Genomic DNA, 16886 nt, shown 5'->3' with positions numbered 1-16886 from the left:
GCGAGGACGCTGGGTCCCACATCGGTTGGAGAGGGGAATGAAGCATTCCTTATAAGGGTGTGGAACCTCTCCATAGTAGTCATGTTTCTAAAACCTTGAGGGGAAGCCCAAAAGGGAAAGCCCAAAGAGAACAATATCTACTAACGGTTGACTTGGGTTGTTACAAATGGTATTAGAGCCAATCATCGGACGGTGTGCTAGCGAGGACACTAGGTCCCACATCAGTTGGAGAAGGGAATGAAACATTTCTTATAAATGTGGAAACCTCTCCCTAGTAGAAGCGTTTCAAAAACCTTGAGGGAAAGCCCGAAAGAGAAAGCCTTCCCCTCAAAAGAAATCCCAAAGAGGACAATATCTACTAACGTGACTTGAACTATTACAAATGGTATAAGAGACAGTCATCGAGTGGTGTGCCAGCGAGGACGCTCGGTCTCCAAAGGAGGTGGATTGTGAAATCCCACATCGGTCGGAGAGGAGAACCAAGCATTCCTTATAAGGGTGTGAAAAAAAACAATATCTACTAGTGGTAGGCTTGGACTATTACGCGTTCTTCATAGGAAACAAGTTCATACATACAAAAAAAACATAAAACTCGAAACAAAATTGCTATAAAACAGAATCAAATGATTCATTGAGAACTTGACATTCATTAAAATACATTACAATGGAGGATTGTGGCTGGATGATCTCTTAGATGCATATAAAAGTTGTTCAATGGCAGCCATTTAATATTAACAAATTTAGTTCCAAGCTAGAACAGCTGATAACTAGCTATGTACCATGAAATTCTACTGCCTTTCGTTGGAATCTGATATCAATGAACCCAAAGAGACCCAATCAAGACTGTAACTGAGTTCATCATTGTTTACCTGAGAATTCTCCAAGACATCCAAACATTGTTTCAGTTCCATCACTACCTTTGTCATGGATGGCCTCCGAGTTGAAGATGAAGCTACACAGTTCATTGCCAAATCAATAAATTCCAAAATAGAGCTATTAATAAAGCTCCATCCTAACTTTGGGTCTACTATCTTCTTGATTCCCTCTTCTTTAAGCCCTGAAATAACCCATTTGATGATATGGGTATTGTCCTGACTTTTTGTTATTGCTGCCTGACCTGTGATGATTTCGAGTAAAATCACTCCAAAGCTATAAACGTCGCTCTTCTCGCTTAACTTGTTTGTCGTAGTGTACCTGCAAGGAAATGTATGTTTGGAAAACGTTATATCGAAATGTAGAATTGTTGAGTAAGTGAGAAGTATTAAAGCCTCGTTTGATAACGATTGTTTGCTATGATTCTTAAACAAAACAAAGAAACTCGTGAGTGGAGTAGTATTTTGTAACGGTCCAAGCTCACCGCTAGTAGATATTGTTCTCTTTGGGCTTTCCCTTCTGGGCTTCCCCTCAAGGTTTTTAAAACGCGTCTACTAGGGAGAGGTTTCCATATCCTTATAAGGAATGCTTCGTTCCTCTCTCCAACCAATGTAGGATCTCACGCTTCGTTCCTCTCTCCAACCAATGTAGGATCTCACAATCCATCCCCCTTGGGGATCCAGCGTCCTCGTTGACACACCGCCGATGAGGTTTTCACTTCCTTATAAGGAATGCTTCATTCCCCTCATCAACCAATGTGAGATCTCACAATCCACCCCCCTTGGGGACCCAACGTCCCCACTGACACACCGCTCGATGATTGGCTCTGATACCATCTGTAACAACTCAAGGCCACTGCTAGCAGATATTGTTCTCTTTTGGCTTTTCCTTCCGAGATTCCCCTCAAGGTTTTTAAAATGCGTCTACTAGGGAGAGGTTTCCACATCCTTATAAGGAATGCTTTGTTCCCCTCTCCAACCAATGTGGGATCTCACAATCCACCCCCCTTGAGGACCCAGCATCCTCGCTGGCATACCGCCCAGTGACTGGCTCTGATACCATCTATAACAACTCAAGGCCACCGCTAGAAGATATTATCCTCTTTGGGCTTTCCCTTCCAAGATTCCCCTCAAGGTTTTTAAAACGCGTCTGCTAGGGAAAGGTTTTCTTTTAAAACGTGTCTGCTAGAGAAAGGTTTTCACACCCTTATAAGGAATGAATGCTTCATTTCCCTCTCCAACTAATGCGGGATCTCATAATCCACTCCCTTTGAGGTTTAGCATCCCCGCTGGCACACATTCGAAACCTGGCTTGATACCATTTGTAACAGCCCAAGTCCACTGCTATTAAATATTTTCCTCTTTGAGCTTTCCTTTCCGAGATTCCCCTCAAGGTTTTTAAAACACGTATGCTAGGGAGAGGTTTTCACACCCTTTCCTCTTCATTCCCCTCTCCAACCAACGCGGGATCTCACATATTTATAGGCTTAAATTTTAAAAGAACTATATAGTTATCAAACCGAGTTTCCGATCAAGTTCTGATAGAAAACACTTACTCGGGGTCAAGGTAGCCAGGGGTGCCAACAGCTGAAGATGCCTGAGCTCCATCTCCCAACTGGAATGCTTTTGAAAAGCCAAAATCAGCTAATTTGGCATGCAAGTTTCTATCTAGTAATATGTTTGTGGACTTGAGGTCTCTGTGAATAATTGGTGGCTTACAGCCAAAATGAAGATACTCTAACCCTGTAGAACATGACATTGCAATTCATAATCAAATGACAATAAATGAATGGGATTTGAGTTAAGAAAATGTCTGCATTTCCAACCTTGTGCTGCATCCAGAGCAATTCTCAGCCTCTCCTTCCAGCTCAAGACATGGTTGCTTTTCTCTAGTTCATATCAAAACAAAGAAAATCTCGATGAGCTTCCCCATTGAATCATAACCGAAACTAAGGCAATCTAGTCGACAATGATTTCGTTTTTAGTTTTCTGCATGTTTTCTTCCTTGCCACCTGTTTTGTAACCTTTTCACCGTTCTTTAAACACGTTTGAGTTCTTAGCCAAGCCGAAAACAAAAACGAGCCCGATAGATAATCATTTGGGTTTTGAAAATGAAGTCTATAATTCACCTGACAGATGATCTGCTAAGTTTCCATTATCCATGTGTTCATAAACCAGTCCTTGGTGAGAGTCTTCATCACAGTATCCAAGCACGGAAGTTAAGTTTCCATGGTGAACTTTAGTAAGCAACTGTGCCTGTAATGTTGTCAAGCCTGAAATTAGCATAACTTAATTCAAATACTGCTGAATTTTGAGACCTTCACCTGCTGTTAGGAGAACTGTTAAGCTGATATGTTTTGGACAGGTTTGAAATAGTTAAAGTCATTCCAAAACACGTCTTTAATGATTCAAAATCAATTTTGATTGTATTGTATATGTGAGATCCCACATCGATTGGAGAGAGGAACGAGTGCCAGCGAGAATGCTAGGCCCCGAAGGGGGTAGATTGTGAGATCCCACATCGATTGACGAGAGAAACGAGTGCCAACAAGGCGCTGGATCCCGAAGGGGGGTGGATTGTGAGATCCCACATTGGTTGGAGAGAGGAACGAAACATTCTTTACAAGGGTGTGGAAACCTCTCCCTAGCAGGTGCTGGACCCAGGGGGGTGGATGTGAGATCCAATGTCGGTTGGAGAGGAGACGAAACATTCTTTATAAGGGTGTGAAAACCTCTCCCTAGTAGACGCATTTTAAAAATCTTAAGGGAAGCCCGAAAGGGAAAGCGCAAAGAGGACAATATCTGCTAGCAGTGGGCTTGGGTTAGACTGTTACAAATGGTATTAGAGTCAGACACCGGACGATGTGCTAGCGAGGAGCCCAAAAAGGACAATACCTACTAGTGGTGAGCTGTTACAAATGGTATCAGAGTCAAACACCAGGCAATGTGCCAGCGAGGAGGTTGTACCCCGAAGAGGGGTGAACACGAGGAGGTGTTCCACTAAGGACGCTGAGTCCCGAAGGGGGGTGAATTGGGAGGTTCCACATCGATTAGAAAAGGGAACGAGTGCCAGTGAGAACACTAGGCCCCGAAGGAGGGTGGATTGTGAGATCCCACATTGTGTTGGGGAGGAGAACGAAACATTCTTTATAAGGGTATGGAAACCTCACCCTAGCAGACACGTTTTAAAAACCTTGAGAGGGAGCCCGAAAGGCAAAGCCCAAAAAGGACAATATCAGCTAGCGGTGAGCTTGGGTTTTAGGACGCACATTTAAATGTGTAAAACCACCTCAAATCATGTGCTTAGTGTGTGTGACCATAGCAAGATTCAGGATGATTGTTCAGTTGCCTGATATATCATATATTACTAAGAACTAAATATGCTATTGCTTACCTCTTCCTGAAAGTGCTTGTAACATTGAACTGATGCAGGGGACAACATTTTCACAGAAACTTGGCTGCTATGCAAGTAACCATGATAAACTGTTCCAAATCCTCCCTTCCCTATTACCCTCTCAAAGTTGTTTGTTATACTCAAAATCTCTGAATAGCTAAACATTGTATCCAATGGCATTAGTAATGTCTTGCCTTGGTTGCTACTTCCAGAGATCTGCTTTTCTGCACAAGGAATTAGTACTCCCCACAGTTAAAATGAATGCATCTAACCATGAAAAACAAGATCATTACGTGTGCAATACCTCGCTTCTTTCGTCGTTTTTGGCTCCAAAAGATTGCGCCACCAGTTAACAATACTAATGCGACTCCACCAAGTGATGCTGCTAATGGAACCACATACTTCTTGTTCTTCTCTTTATTGCAGGGTTCTGATAGGCAAAGATTTGGATTGCCTTCGACACTTCGCAATGAATAACAGGAAGTGAGACGATTCGGAATATTGTTGTGACATAATGTCTAAAGGTTTGGATCGTGTTGAGTTGTTATTACCTCAATGATAAGGTTTTGTTCTTTGTTCTTTCGAATAGTGCTGGTGGAACTATCCCTGAGAGATTATTGTTTTCCAGGTTTCTACAAATTCAGATGAAAAATTGTGAGATCCTACGTCGGTTGGGGAAGAGAACAGAACACCCTTTATAAGTAAGGGTGTGAAAAACTCTCCCTAGCAGACGCATTTTAAAAACCTTGAAGGGAAACCCGAGAGGGAAAGACCAAAGATGACAATATCTACTAGCGGAGGGCCTAGGTCATTACAAATGGTATTAGAGCCAAACATCGGGTGACGTGCCAGCAAGGAGGCTGTTCTCCGCAGAGGGGTAAACATGTGACAGTGTGCCAGTAAGGACGCTGAGCCCCGAAGGGGGTGGATTTGGTGGGGGTCCCACATCGATTGGAGAAAGGAACGAGTGTCAGGAAGGACGCTGGGCCCTGAAGGAGGGTGGATTTTGAGATCCCACATCGGTTGTGGAGGAGAACGAAACACCACCCTTTTATAAGGGTGTGGTTTCAGGAAGGACGCTGGGCCCTGAAGGAGGGTGGATTTTGAGATCCCACATCGGTTGTGGAGGAGAACGAAACACCACCCTTTTATAAGGGTGTGAAAACCTCTCTCTAGCAGACGTATTTTAAAAACCTTGAGGGGAAGCCCGAAAGGGAAAGCCCAAAGAAGACAATATCTACTAACAGTGAGCCTGGGCCATTACAAATGGTATCAGAGCCAGACACTGAGCGATGTACCAGCAAGGAGGCTGTTCCCCAAAGGGGGTAGACACGAGGCGGTGTGCCAGTAAGGACGCTGGGCCCCGAAGGGGGGGTGGATTTGGTGGGGGTCCCAAATCGATTGGAGAAAGAAACGAGTGCCAACGAAGACGCTGGGCCCTGAAGGGGGATGGATTGTGAGATCCCACATCAATTGGGGAGGAGAACGAAACACCTTTTATAAGGGTGTGGAAACCTCTCCTTAGCAGACACGTTTTAAAAACCTTGAGGGTAAGCCCAAAGAGGACAATATCCGCTAGCGGTGGGCCTAGACCGTTACAAAAATGGTGTCATAATAAACTCATTACCAGACAACTTAGATCAGATGCAAGTAACTTACAGAACTCTCAAGAATGGCAGTGTAGCTAGAAACTCAGGAACTGTGCCATTCAAATGATTGTTGGACAAATCCCTGAATGAGGCAAATCAATTGCTCTGTTATATGCTATCTTGAATGGTAAAGATGATGATAATGAGATACTTACAGGTATCGAATCATTGTAAGATTTGATATATGAGAAGAAATTTCCCCAGCCAATTCATTCAACGATAAGTTCCTGATTTCATAAACTTCTTCAAAGAAAAGTTTGAGCAAATTAACAAGTTTTTTCAGTTTTGAATATGGATAAGAACTTACAGGGATATGATATTTGTTTGGCGGCTACTATTGTTGTAGCTGCAATTCAGACCCTCCCACAAGTACTTTTCAGGGTAACATGGATCTCCTTGCCAGTTTTTCGTCAATTTGTACGACGATTTTATGTTCAGCAGTGCCTCGACTGGTATCGAAATGAATCAGAATGATAATGATGAACTTGTTATGAACACGAGTATCAAAATATATGATGCATAGTAGGTTGTGAGGAATCATACTTTCAGCTTGGTTTGTTTGAACCTGTGGGAACTGCTTTAGTATATATATCTCAATGGCATTGATTATAGGTGGAAGGCTTGCGCTATCATTTCTTTGGATGGAGATATTAAGCTTGCCCCCATTTGGAGCTCTGATGACACCAGTGCTATAGAGTGTAACATCTGACAAATATTTAGGAACCAAAGGTCCATACCAATATGATCCATGGATGAAGATGTTCATAGCTCTAAACTCCCCTTTTCCAGTCTTAATGAAATCTGTAAAGTGCATGTATATATAGGACTCCGATTCGTTACCGATATTCCACATAAAGTTCAGGAACTGATTGAGATCTTTTGGTGTAACTGCAGTTTCCATGACAAGAGATGGAACTGCAAATACATTTGATGTAATCGAATCGTTAGAAGATGTTATGATTGGTAAGTGAGGTGCGGCCGAGTGCGACCATATCCGATCGTAACTATCGTCAGGATACCTGAGGAAAAGAGAGTTGCAGGAAGCAAGTTAAGCTCACCAAACTGTTAGGATCGTACAAGAACGCACACACTCGATCTAGATGGATACAAAGAACAGAAGAGAGAAAATGTTTGTAACATCCTAAGTCCACTAGCACATAGTGTCCGCTTTGACCCGTTACGTATTGTCGTCAGTCTCACGGTTTTAAAATGTGTCTACTATGGAGAGGGTCTAGTCCTACTCCGACCAGTGCCTTGCACTGTCTGGTGATTAGTTATGTACCATTTGTAATAGTCCAAGCTTACTACCACTAGCAGATATTGTCCTCTTTGGGCTTTCCCTTTCGGGCTTCCCCTCAAGGTTTTTAGAATGCCTCTGCTAGGAAGAGGTTTCCACACCCTTATAAAGAATGCTTCGTTTTCCTCTACAACTGATGTGGGATCTCACAATTCACCCTTCTTGGGGGCCCAACATCCTCACTGTCACACCACCCAATGTCCATCCCACAAGAAGAAAAGAGAGATTTCCACACCCTTATAAAGAACGCTTCGTTCCCCTCTCAAACCATTGTGGGATCTCACAATCTTGGGGCCTAACGTCCTCACTGTCACACTGCCCGAATTCCCCCCCACAAGGAGAAGAGAGAGGTTTCCATATTCTTATAAAGAAATGTTTCGTTCCCCTCTCCAACCGATGTGAGATCTCAATATCCACCCCCTTGGAGACCAACGTCCTCACTAGCACACCGCCCAGTATCCACTCCACAAGGAGAAATATTGGTTAAAGGTTTATATTGATGAATTCAGGTATGTACAGTAAGAGAGAATACCAATAATGCAAAAAGTACATTTTCAAAGCACTACTAAGTGTAAAGATATGATTCGGTTTACTATATAACTATTTATTTCATATGTCATTTACTAGTAAAGCTATAAATCAGCATCAGACTCCATAACCCAACACAAACAACCTCAATCAGTCACTAAACTACGAGGAGAACGAGCCTCACCTTATGGTTTGGTTGGGAGCTAGACCATAGTCTAGCCGCTCGTGAAGCATCAAGGATCCAGATTCCGCTACATAAGTGCTATTATCCAGAGTTCTAATCTCTATTGCTGATATAAAAGGCTCTCCATTTCCAACATCTATCAGACATATTTGCACATAATCCAACGGAGGGACATGTATCAGTTCTTTTGTTACTCTTGTATCAGCATCCTTTATAACAACTGAATCCCAATAATCAACTCCAAGAGATAGATTAAATGTTGGCAGTGCTTTACCACTATAGTTTCCATGCATGAAACTCACTCGGATCAAGTACCTATTCCTCCCACCCTTTGGTGTTCTTATGGTGTAACAATTTCTGATTCCGACAGGAAAGCTTCTTAGATTCCTGAATTGATTCTCTGATGTTTTGTTCTTGAATTTAGATGATATGTTCTTGATTTCACCGGTATCGATGAACTCAGCATCAGAGACATATTTGAGCCTTGTTTTAGCATCAATATAGCTTGAATTTGCTGGTAATCCACAATCAATACTCATGAAACCTGCAGTAAAGGGCAAGAAAATCATCATAATTCTTCGTTTTAGTAGCTTGAAATGGGAAATTTTTGAAAGAAATGAAGTGAACCTGATGGATCATCGGCTTGGATAAGAACAAGGAGAGCCAAAAATGCAGAAATTTGGAGAAGTGTAGCCATTTCAGAGCACCCTTTTGAGGATTTGGTGCTATAAATTAGATATTCTCTCGGAGGTGATAGCCACAAGCTAAAGGAGATAGCCACAAGGCAAAGAATGGGTATCTATTGAACTGCATGTTCTGCATAATTTCTCTCCTAAGACACTGTTATTTGTCCATATCAGTAATGAATGTCTTTGATGGGGGAAAGAAGGATGGAATTGAGAGAAAGTTGCAGAAAATGAAGGTTTTCTGAGTTTGAAACAGTCCAAGTCAATGGCATTGAGTTGACCATTTCTTTGCTTTTGTATTGACTTGTTTTTTTGATACTCCATCTGCAGCCCCAAGTTGCTTTATTGAAAAAAATATCACAAGCCAAGTGAAAGGGAAATGTTCTAATGTTTTGATAAATTTATAGGTTTGTTTATTTATTTTTATTACGAGATTTTGAATTGGACTCGGAATGGATTTGATTGGAGTTTACGTGATACTCGAGTAAATGAGAGATACATGAATGAATCCAGATCACATCTAAACGGGAGTGAATCTTAAAGATGAGATGACTAAAAATAACTTAGAATAATTGAAAGGTACTGTTTATACCAATAAAGTGCACCTTATTTTTCAGTAGCTCGATCATAGATGTAAAGAATAAGCTAGGGGTGTATATGGTCGAGTTGGGTTAAGGAAAGTTTTTGAACCAACCAAAAAGTTCAAGATAATTTTGGGTTCGTTAGATCCGTAACACAACCCTCTATCTTATGGTTGGGATGTCGGTCGTTGCAAAAATTAATTTTAATTTTAATTTTTTAATTTTTTAATAAATCATAATTATTCCATACAATCTTAAATAAAATATATTAAATATTCACAAACAAACACAAATCAATCTCTAATAATTCAAACAAACAAAATTTTCATTACCGAGAATGGTTACACCTAACATAGTTCAACATTACCTTATAACTAAATTTATTTGCACGACAAAAATAAAAATTACTATAAAAAAATATAATATGTGTAGCATAAATGATGAGACAGTGATGTGCTGAATTTAGATTCGAAATTTTGAACTTCTGAATAGAATCTTAGGTTAACTTTAAAATACGTGTTAATTACTTCTAACTTATTTTATGTTGACAAATCAATCTCGAGTTTTAATAGATTCTAAAATTAATTTATATTATTTTTAATTTGATATCTAATATTAACTAAATTTCAATTTAGTCCCTTACATTTTGATATTTTTCAATTTTATTATCGAGAATGTTTAAATTATCTCGTGAACACGATCCTTTGGGAGCTACCAGAAATTTAGAGAAGGAATTAGTTAATGGCGCCTTTCATCAAGAACGATTAAGAGCGATTAAGAACTGTATTTCATCTGTTCGAGATACTAGAGCGATGTAAGGTAAGATTTGAATTGTATTTTATCTGTATCTGTTTTCTTTTGGTGGTTTTTGCCATTCACGGAGATTTTGGTTCACAGGAAATTGGTTTGATTCATGGTCGAAACTGAAACTGATGCTTACTCTAGGTCAAAGTAACCAGGAGTGCCAGCCACCATTGTGGACATGTGAGTCTTGCTACCATCATTTGGGAAACTCTTGGAGAGCCCGAAATCTGCAAGTTTGGCTTCGAAATTGTCTGTCAGTAATATGTTTGTTGTTTTGACATCTCTGTGGACCGTGGGTGGCTTACAACCATTATGCAGGTACTCGAGTCCTGTATTTTTCGTGATTTGCTTAGTATTTCATTTTTACGCTGCAAAAGGAACGTTTCTAACAATCTATTTGTTTGAAAGGACCGAGTAAATTCTATAATTTTGTTGAATTTTCTCACCTTGTGCTGCATTATTCATATCTGAAGTCTATCTTCCCAGCTTAAGAGAACTGAACTTTCTGTGTGCGTATATTAATTGATTGAAAGGGTCTCCTTGAATTAACATGTGAGAAAAGTCTTCTAACTAATTAGCTGAGCATGTGTAGCACGTATATGGTATATAGTCTGTCCCAAAAGTTACCTGAAAGAACTTGTTAGCTAAGGTACCCTTGGTCATATACTCGTAAATAAGTCCCAAGTGGTCTTTTTCATTCAAATACCCAACAAGGCTTGTCAAGTTTCCATGGTAAACTCTCATGAGAAGTTTCACCTGCACAGATAGATTTAGTATGATATACTGGGACGATTTATGTAGATCAAAGATTGGAATTTTATGTTTAGGTTACACTAGCCTCTGTTTGAAATTGTTGATAACTATGGGCTGATAATGGAGATAGCATCTTCACTGCTACTTGAACATAGTCTATGTGATCAAGGTAAACTGTTCCTGAATCTTCTTCTCCCAATGGCCTTGCAAAATTATCTGTCATTCTCACTATCTTAGAGTATGTAAATTGTGTCTTCTTACCTCCAATGCGTCATTGCTGGATTTGGTATATTTCACCTTTGGGACTGGGACTGTAGGTTGACCTTGTGGCTTGTTCCTTGATTTCATGATCCAAAAGATGACTGCTCCCATTGTGAGGATGATAAGCAATCCACCAACTGATACTACTACCGGCACAACAAAACTTTTCTTCTCCTCCTCTGCGCATGAGTCTGAGGCTCACGGACCATCAAGATTTGGATTATCTTCCACACACTATGTCATAAAAACATTTCATTAGAAGACTGGTTTGATTTTTTTTTTTAATGCAAGATATTTTCCAATGTTCTTTTTTTCAAGTATTTGATAATTTTCAGTGTAAAAAATACTGTGGGATATTTCCAATTAGAACAGACCTTAATTTAAGCGAATTCATTGTTCACTCTTTTTAGGAGTTCAGGTGGAAGTGGACCTGTGAGTTGGTTTTTGTCTAATTTTCTGCAATGGGTCAGAAAAATATCATATTTCTGTGGTCTATCAGATTTCCCCAAAAAATTTTGTCCAATCCAAGCATCTTACATGACTTGAGGCTTGTCATATTGGCCAAGAAATCAGGTATTTTTCCTGATAAGCTATTATTTGACAAGTCTCTGGAAAAAAATAAATCATTTAGTTCACTAGCATTGAATATAAGATGAATCCTTTTGGGGGGTCAATTGATTTAACAGTTAGGATGAGATACTTAAAAGATTTTTAACATGGATAAATTGAATATATAGGAGATATCTCACCCATCAGGTTACTTGATGACAAGTCCCTATTAAGAATCAGTAGCTTATTTCATTTTATAATGAAATTCTACTGGACTTCAAATATATTGCCATAATTTATTGGATTGACTGCACCTACAATGATATGATTCTCGGAGCAGTGTCATTGTTACAAATTAAGCCACTCCTCAGATATGCTTTGGGAAGACATGGGACTGCTTGCCAATCTTTGTTTACTCCATCTAATCTACAAGATGTTACAGATAAGTTAATTTTGTATTTGATTGTGTGTGTGAGAGAGAGAGAAAGCAAGAGAGACAGAGAGAAAACCGTCTGCTGCGTCTGTTCGTAAAGATGAGAAATGTATCACTTAATAAACTTCAAATGCATTGATGAGAGGTGGAAGAGTCAAATTCGCAGTTGATTCTAAGGAGACTACATATATGCCATTAGGTTTGTACAGAGCTGTTCCAGGGTAAAAGGTTATGGTGGAGAAGTATGTAGGAGACAAAGGTCCAAACAAGTTCTCCTCATTCAGAATGACATTAAAGACTCCGATCTTAACAATTTCAGCAAAGTACATGTAAACATAGTATTGGGAAGTAACTTCATCTGGATTCCACTTGAACTTCAAGGAACTGCTGAATTCGTTGGAGTTGCTGTAGTACTCATCACAATAGATGGTACTTCATACATATCATAATTGGATCTATAGTGTTTGATGTACTTACATTTGTCCATTCTTGGTAGGTAAAAGGTGTCCATATGCGGTCGAAAGCATCATATCCAAACCTTCATTTATAATTAGATTGTGTCCATATGCGGTCGAAAGCATCATATCCAAACCTTCATTTATAATTAGATTATAACTCAGATTGTCAAACCTGTATGTTTGATTTGTACCAAAATTAGCTTGGGAAAAAAGTGATAATGATCCAGTTGTAGTTGGGCAAGGGCCTGAACTCCAATGTAGAGATGAATGGTGTTCCTTGGTTTATGTTAATTAGACAAATATATATATATATATATATTATCTGTTGAAGAGATGTGTATGATATCTTTCCATACATCAAAGTCTACCTCCGTAAACTCCTCTGAGTCCCACAAATTTTGTTAAATGTAGAGATTGAATTTGGGAAGCTTATTGAGACCATCATAGTTCCCATACAAGAAACTTGCTCGAATCAGATATTTGGTACCTCTAGTAATGTTAACATTGTAGCAGTTTCTAGCCCCCTTTGAAAAGTATATCACCTTCCACATCTGTCGTTGATATCTATCTTTGTATTGGAAGGGTAAATCTTGACTTTCACCAGTAGTTATATAAGCCGCATCTGAAATTTATTTGATGCTTGTGTTCGATTCTCCATAGCTAGAATTTGCTAGTAATCCACAATCTAGGCTTATGAAGGCTGATAAACTTGGGCGGTTATTAATTTTCAATTGGGAAAGGTAGAGAAACATCAAGGTTGATAAAGCAATTGTTGGTTTACCTGATTGATCTTTTGCTAGAACAAGAACTTGTCACTCCTTGGGTTGCATCCATTGCTATTCGGAGTCTATCTTCCCCACTTATAGCACTTGAACTTATCTCTGCATTTCAATCGAAAAAAAAAAAAAAGCAGGGCAGGCCTCAATTTTCATTTTTTGTTGTTGGCCTGAGTTAAAAATTTCCAATATAACATGGAAGCTGATGCATTGTTTCAAATCATTGCTAGACACTAGGATTACCAGAAAGGCGCTGTGCTAAACCCATTGGCCATGTACTCATAAATTAGGCCAAGGTGAGTTCCTTCTCTCAAATACCCTACAAGATTGTTCAAGTTTCTGTGGTGAACATTAAGAACTGTAAGCTGTATGAAATTAGCATATTTTTAGTCTGATAAGCAAGTGTGAGCTGAATTTTTTTATGACTTATGAGAATATCAAATATGAACTACTCTATATAAAGTACCCCTATTTTAGATGTATGGGCAAATTGATTTGCTTTATTAATCTCATTTTAGATGTATGGACAAATTTTGTACACTGCTTTAATGTTACTTTTAAATATGATATTCTCATCAAATTTGGCAAAAGAACTGATGTTGAAAATCTAGCATGGAGATTTTTGTTCTAAGAAAGGTTCAGATTGCTAAATCTACAACGTTCTGCAGTTTATAAATTTACATTATAGATTCCTAGCATCCACAAAAATACCGGTTTTTGTTTTGTTTCTTTTTAATTGAAGTTTTAGGCAGTTCTAATTTGGGGTATGTTTTCTTATGCTCGACAGTTGACTTGGACTTGGCCATCTTTTTGAATACCAACAGCTGACAAGAGAATTTCAACCCAACCATCTGCATCGTGCTGACCACAGCAGAGGTTATGTTTAAAACTTTAAACTCTTTCATTTTATGGCCCAGTGTTCAATTGAATAATAAGCATGCTATTGGGGGGCGGAACTCACCAAACGCCAAATACTTTGATAGATAATAGATGACGATTATAGTTTGGGTAGTGGTATTGAGCCATGTGATAAAGGCAAGCGGAAGTATAAACTCAATGGCCACCTAGTTGGATAATAAAATCTTACAAGCTTGTTGATTTTTGACCATTAATGGTGGTAGATTAGTCAAGGTGTACATAAGTTAGTCTATAGACTCGTAATGAAACTGATGATTATGTAGATGAACCTATACTTACCCAATTATAAAGTTCAGAAGTATATTACTAAATACTAATCCCTTTTTGCAATAACAGAACTCGAAGATGACTCAAATAGTTAGACATCTATCTTATTATTTATGGGTTGCTTAAAATTCCTACCTCTATGTTTGTGGTGTAGAACTAGGTCATGTTTTATGTATTCATTGTTCCTAAAAAGAAATTTGGTCTAGCAGCAGATCTAAAATTTAAAAATGTTCTATGTAGTAAATGTTGTATTTTAAAATGGTTGGTGACAGTAGAGAAATTTGGTAGAATTCTTTGGAAGAAGAGAACTTTGTATTACAATGGAGGAATGTTTAATTGATTTTCTACTTCTTCCACAACATATATATATATATATATATATATATATATATATAGGTAATTTTGGACATTCCTCAATACCATTAATTATCCAAAAGTCATGCACCTGATTATGAATTAATGAATCTACGTGTATCTATTCATACATGTCCTTATACATGTATCTGTACATGTTGTTAGACGAACATGACTCTCCAAAATGGTATGATATTGTCCACTTTGAGCATAAGCTCTCATGGCTTTGCTTTGGGCTTCCCCAAAAGGCCTCATACCAATAGAAAGTGTATTCTTTGATTATAAACCCATGACCATTCCCTAAATTAGTCGATGTGGGACTTTCATCATCCAACACATGTATCTATAAGTGACCCTTCAACACATGTATCTATTCATACATGTATCTACAAGTGATCCTTCAACACATGTATCTATTCATATATGTATCTACAAGTGACCTTTCAACACATGTATCTACAAGTGACCCTTCAACACCCTCCCTTAAACTGAATTATGCAAAAATCAATTTAGGACTTTACTTCATCTTCTTGAACTACCTCTTGGATGCTGCACATCCCCATCTTTCTTCTAAGCTTCTGAAATACTAGTTGTTTCAAGGGCTTTGTGAATAGGTTTGTGATTTGTTCATCACTTACACAAAAATTGAGTTCAATAGTGCCTTCTTTATACAAATCACGCAGGAAATGAAACTGGACATCGATGTGCTTACTCCTTCCGTGCAACACTGGATTTCTAGACAACTTAATAGCTGACATATTATCACAATATATAACCGTCGTACCTGATTGCTTGTGATTAAGAATTTCAAGCATTTTTTTTAACAAATTCCTTAGCACGAGCATGTTGCTACTGCTACCCCAAACTCTGCTTCTGTAGTTGAGGTGTCACAATAGGTTGCTTCTTGGAAGACCAGCTAATAGCTCCTGAACTCATCATGAAAATACTTCCTGAAGTACTTTTACGATCATCTATATCACCTGCATAGCCGCTATATGTATAGTCAACCATCTTCAAATCATCTCCTTTCGTGTAGAATACCCCCAAATAAAAAATTTCTCTTACATAACGAAGTATCCTTCTTGCTGCATTGAGATGTTTTTCCATTGCATGCTCCATGTAGCGACTTATCATACTAACCACATACATGATGTTTGGTCTTGTTGAAGTTAAGTACATCAAACTTCCCACAATTTGCTTGAAGTATCTATTATCAACCTCTCACCCTTCAATATCCTTGTGCAACTTCAAACCCAATTCTGATGGAATTCCAAATGTGCGCTCATCTATTTTAAATCTTTCAAGCAACTCTTGAGCATATTTCTTCTGACAGATAAAGTTATCAACGACAGTTTGAGTAACTTCTACTCCAAGAAAATATCTCATCAAACCAAGATCTGTTATTTCAAATTCCTTTATCATGCTCTTCTTAAAAAATTTAAACATTTCTTCATTATTGCCGGTGAATATTAAATCATCGACATATAGGTAAATAATGAGAATGTTACCTCCCTTTTCGGTTTTCACATACAACGTAGGTTCATATGAGCATTTAGTGAATCCCATCTTTTCAAAATGAGAATCAATGCGACTATACCGTGCTCTCAGAGCTTGCTTCAAACCGTACAAAGCTTTCTTCAACTTGTACACTTTTTCCTCTTTACCTTTTTGTACAAAACCTTCTGGTTGCTCCACATATACCTCTTCTTGTTGAATGGTCACTTATAGATACATGTATGAATAGATACATGTGTTGAATGGTCACTTGTAGATACATGTATGAATAAATACATGTGTTGAAGGGTCATTTATAGATACATGTATAAGGACATGTATGAATAGATACATGTAGGTTCATTGGTTCATAATTAATTAGGTGCATGACTTTTGGATAATGAATGCTATTGGGGAATGTCCCAAATTTCCTTGGACGTCTTCTTCTGAAGCATTGTTTCCAAGATAGTCCGATCAATGGACTAGAATAAGTAGTTCTTGACCTTCAGGTCCTTCAACTTTGATACTGCCAACCGTTGCTGTTGAATAGTTGAGAGTACCTTGCCCTCATTTGGCTCTATATAACCCGTCCCCACCATATCCAAGAACTCCTTTGATCTAAGGAAAG

At 38.7% G+C, this 16886-nt stretch overlaps 1 protein-coding gene and 1 pseudogene across 1 annotated transcript; both read right to left on the bottom strand.

Moving 5' to 3' along the window:
• Positions 1-605: 605 nt before the first annotated feature.
• Positions 606-8834, bottom strand: LOC111488547 (putative leucine-rich repeat receptor-like protein kinase At2g19210). Its single transcript, XM_023136334.1, has 13 exons — positions 8552-8834; positions 7925-8468; positions 6459-6934; positions 6223-6364; positions 6071-6142; positions 5926-5997; positions 4818-4898; positions 4571-4728; positions 4267-4490; positions 3002-3128; positions 2699-2761; positions 2429-2615; positions 606-1194 (listed from the first exon to the last, which is right to left on the bottom strand). Exons 1-13 carry the CDS (start codon positions 8619-8621, stop codon positions 789-791), a joined length of 2622 nt encoding a protein of 873 aa, XP_022992102.1. The 5' UTR covers positions 8622-8834; the 3' UTR covers positions 606-788.
• Positions 8835-10092: 1258 nt separating this feature from the next.
• Positions 10093-13445, bottom strand: LOC111488329 (annotated as a pseudogene).
• Between the last annotated feature and the right edge of the window lie 3441 nt (positions 13446-16886).

This window comes from Cucurbita maxima, unplaced genomic scaffold, assembly GCF_002738345.1.
Source record: "Cucurbita maxima cultivar Rimu unplaced genomic scaffold, Cmax_1.0 Cma_Scf00013, whole genome shotgun sequence".
NCBI lineage: Eukaryota > Viridiplantae > Streptophyta > Magnoliopsida > Cucurbitales > Cucurbitaceae > Cucurbita > Cucurbita maxima.
This window is presented reverse-complemented; position numbering and strand designations above follow the sequence as displayed.

Excerpts from the sequence above, each read along its gene's own strand:
- LOC111488547 (XM_023136334.1), bottom strand. The coding sequence starts at position 8,621 with ATGGCTACACTTCTCCAAATTTCTGCATTTTTGGCTCTCCTTGTTCTT. Across the intron at positions 4,899-5,925 it reads CTGCCATTCTTGAGAGTTCT|AAACCTGGAAAACAATAATC; the intron begins GTAAGTTACTTG and ends CTGAATTTGTAG. Across the intron at positions 2,616-2,698 it reads TGCTCTGGATGCAGCACAAG|GGTTAGAGTATCTTCATTTT; the intron begins GTTGGAAATGCA and ends CATGTTCTACAG.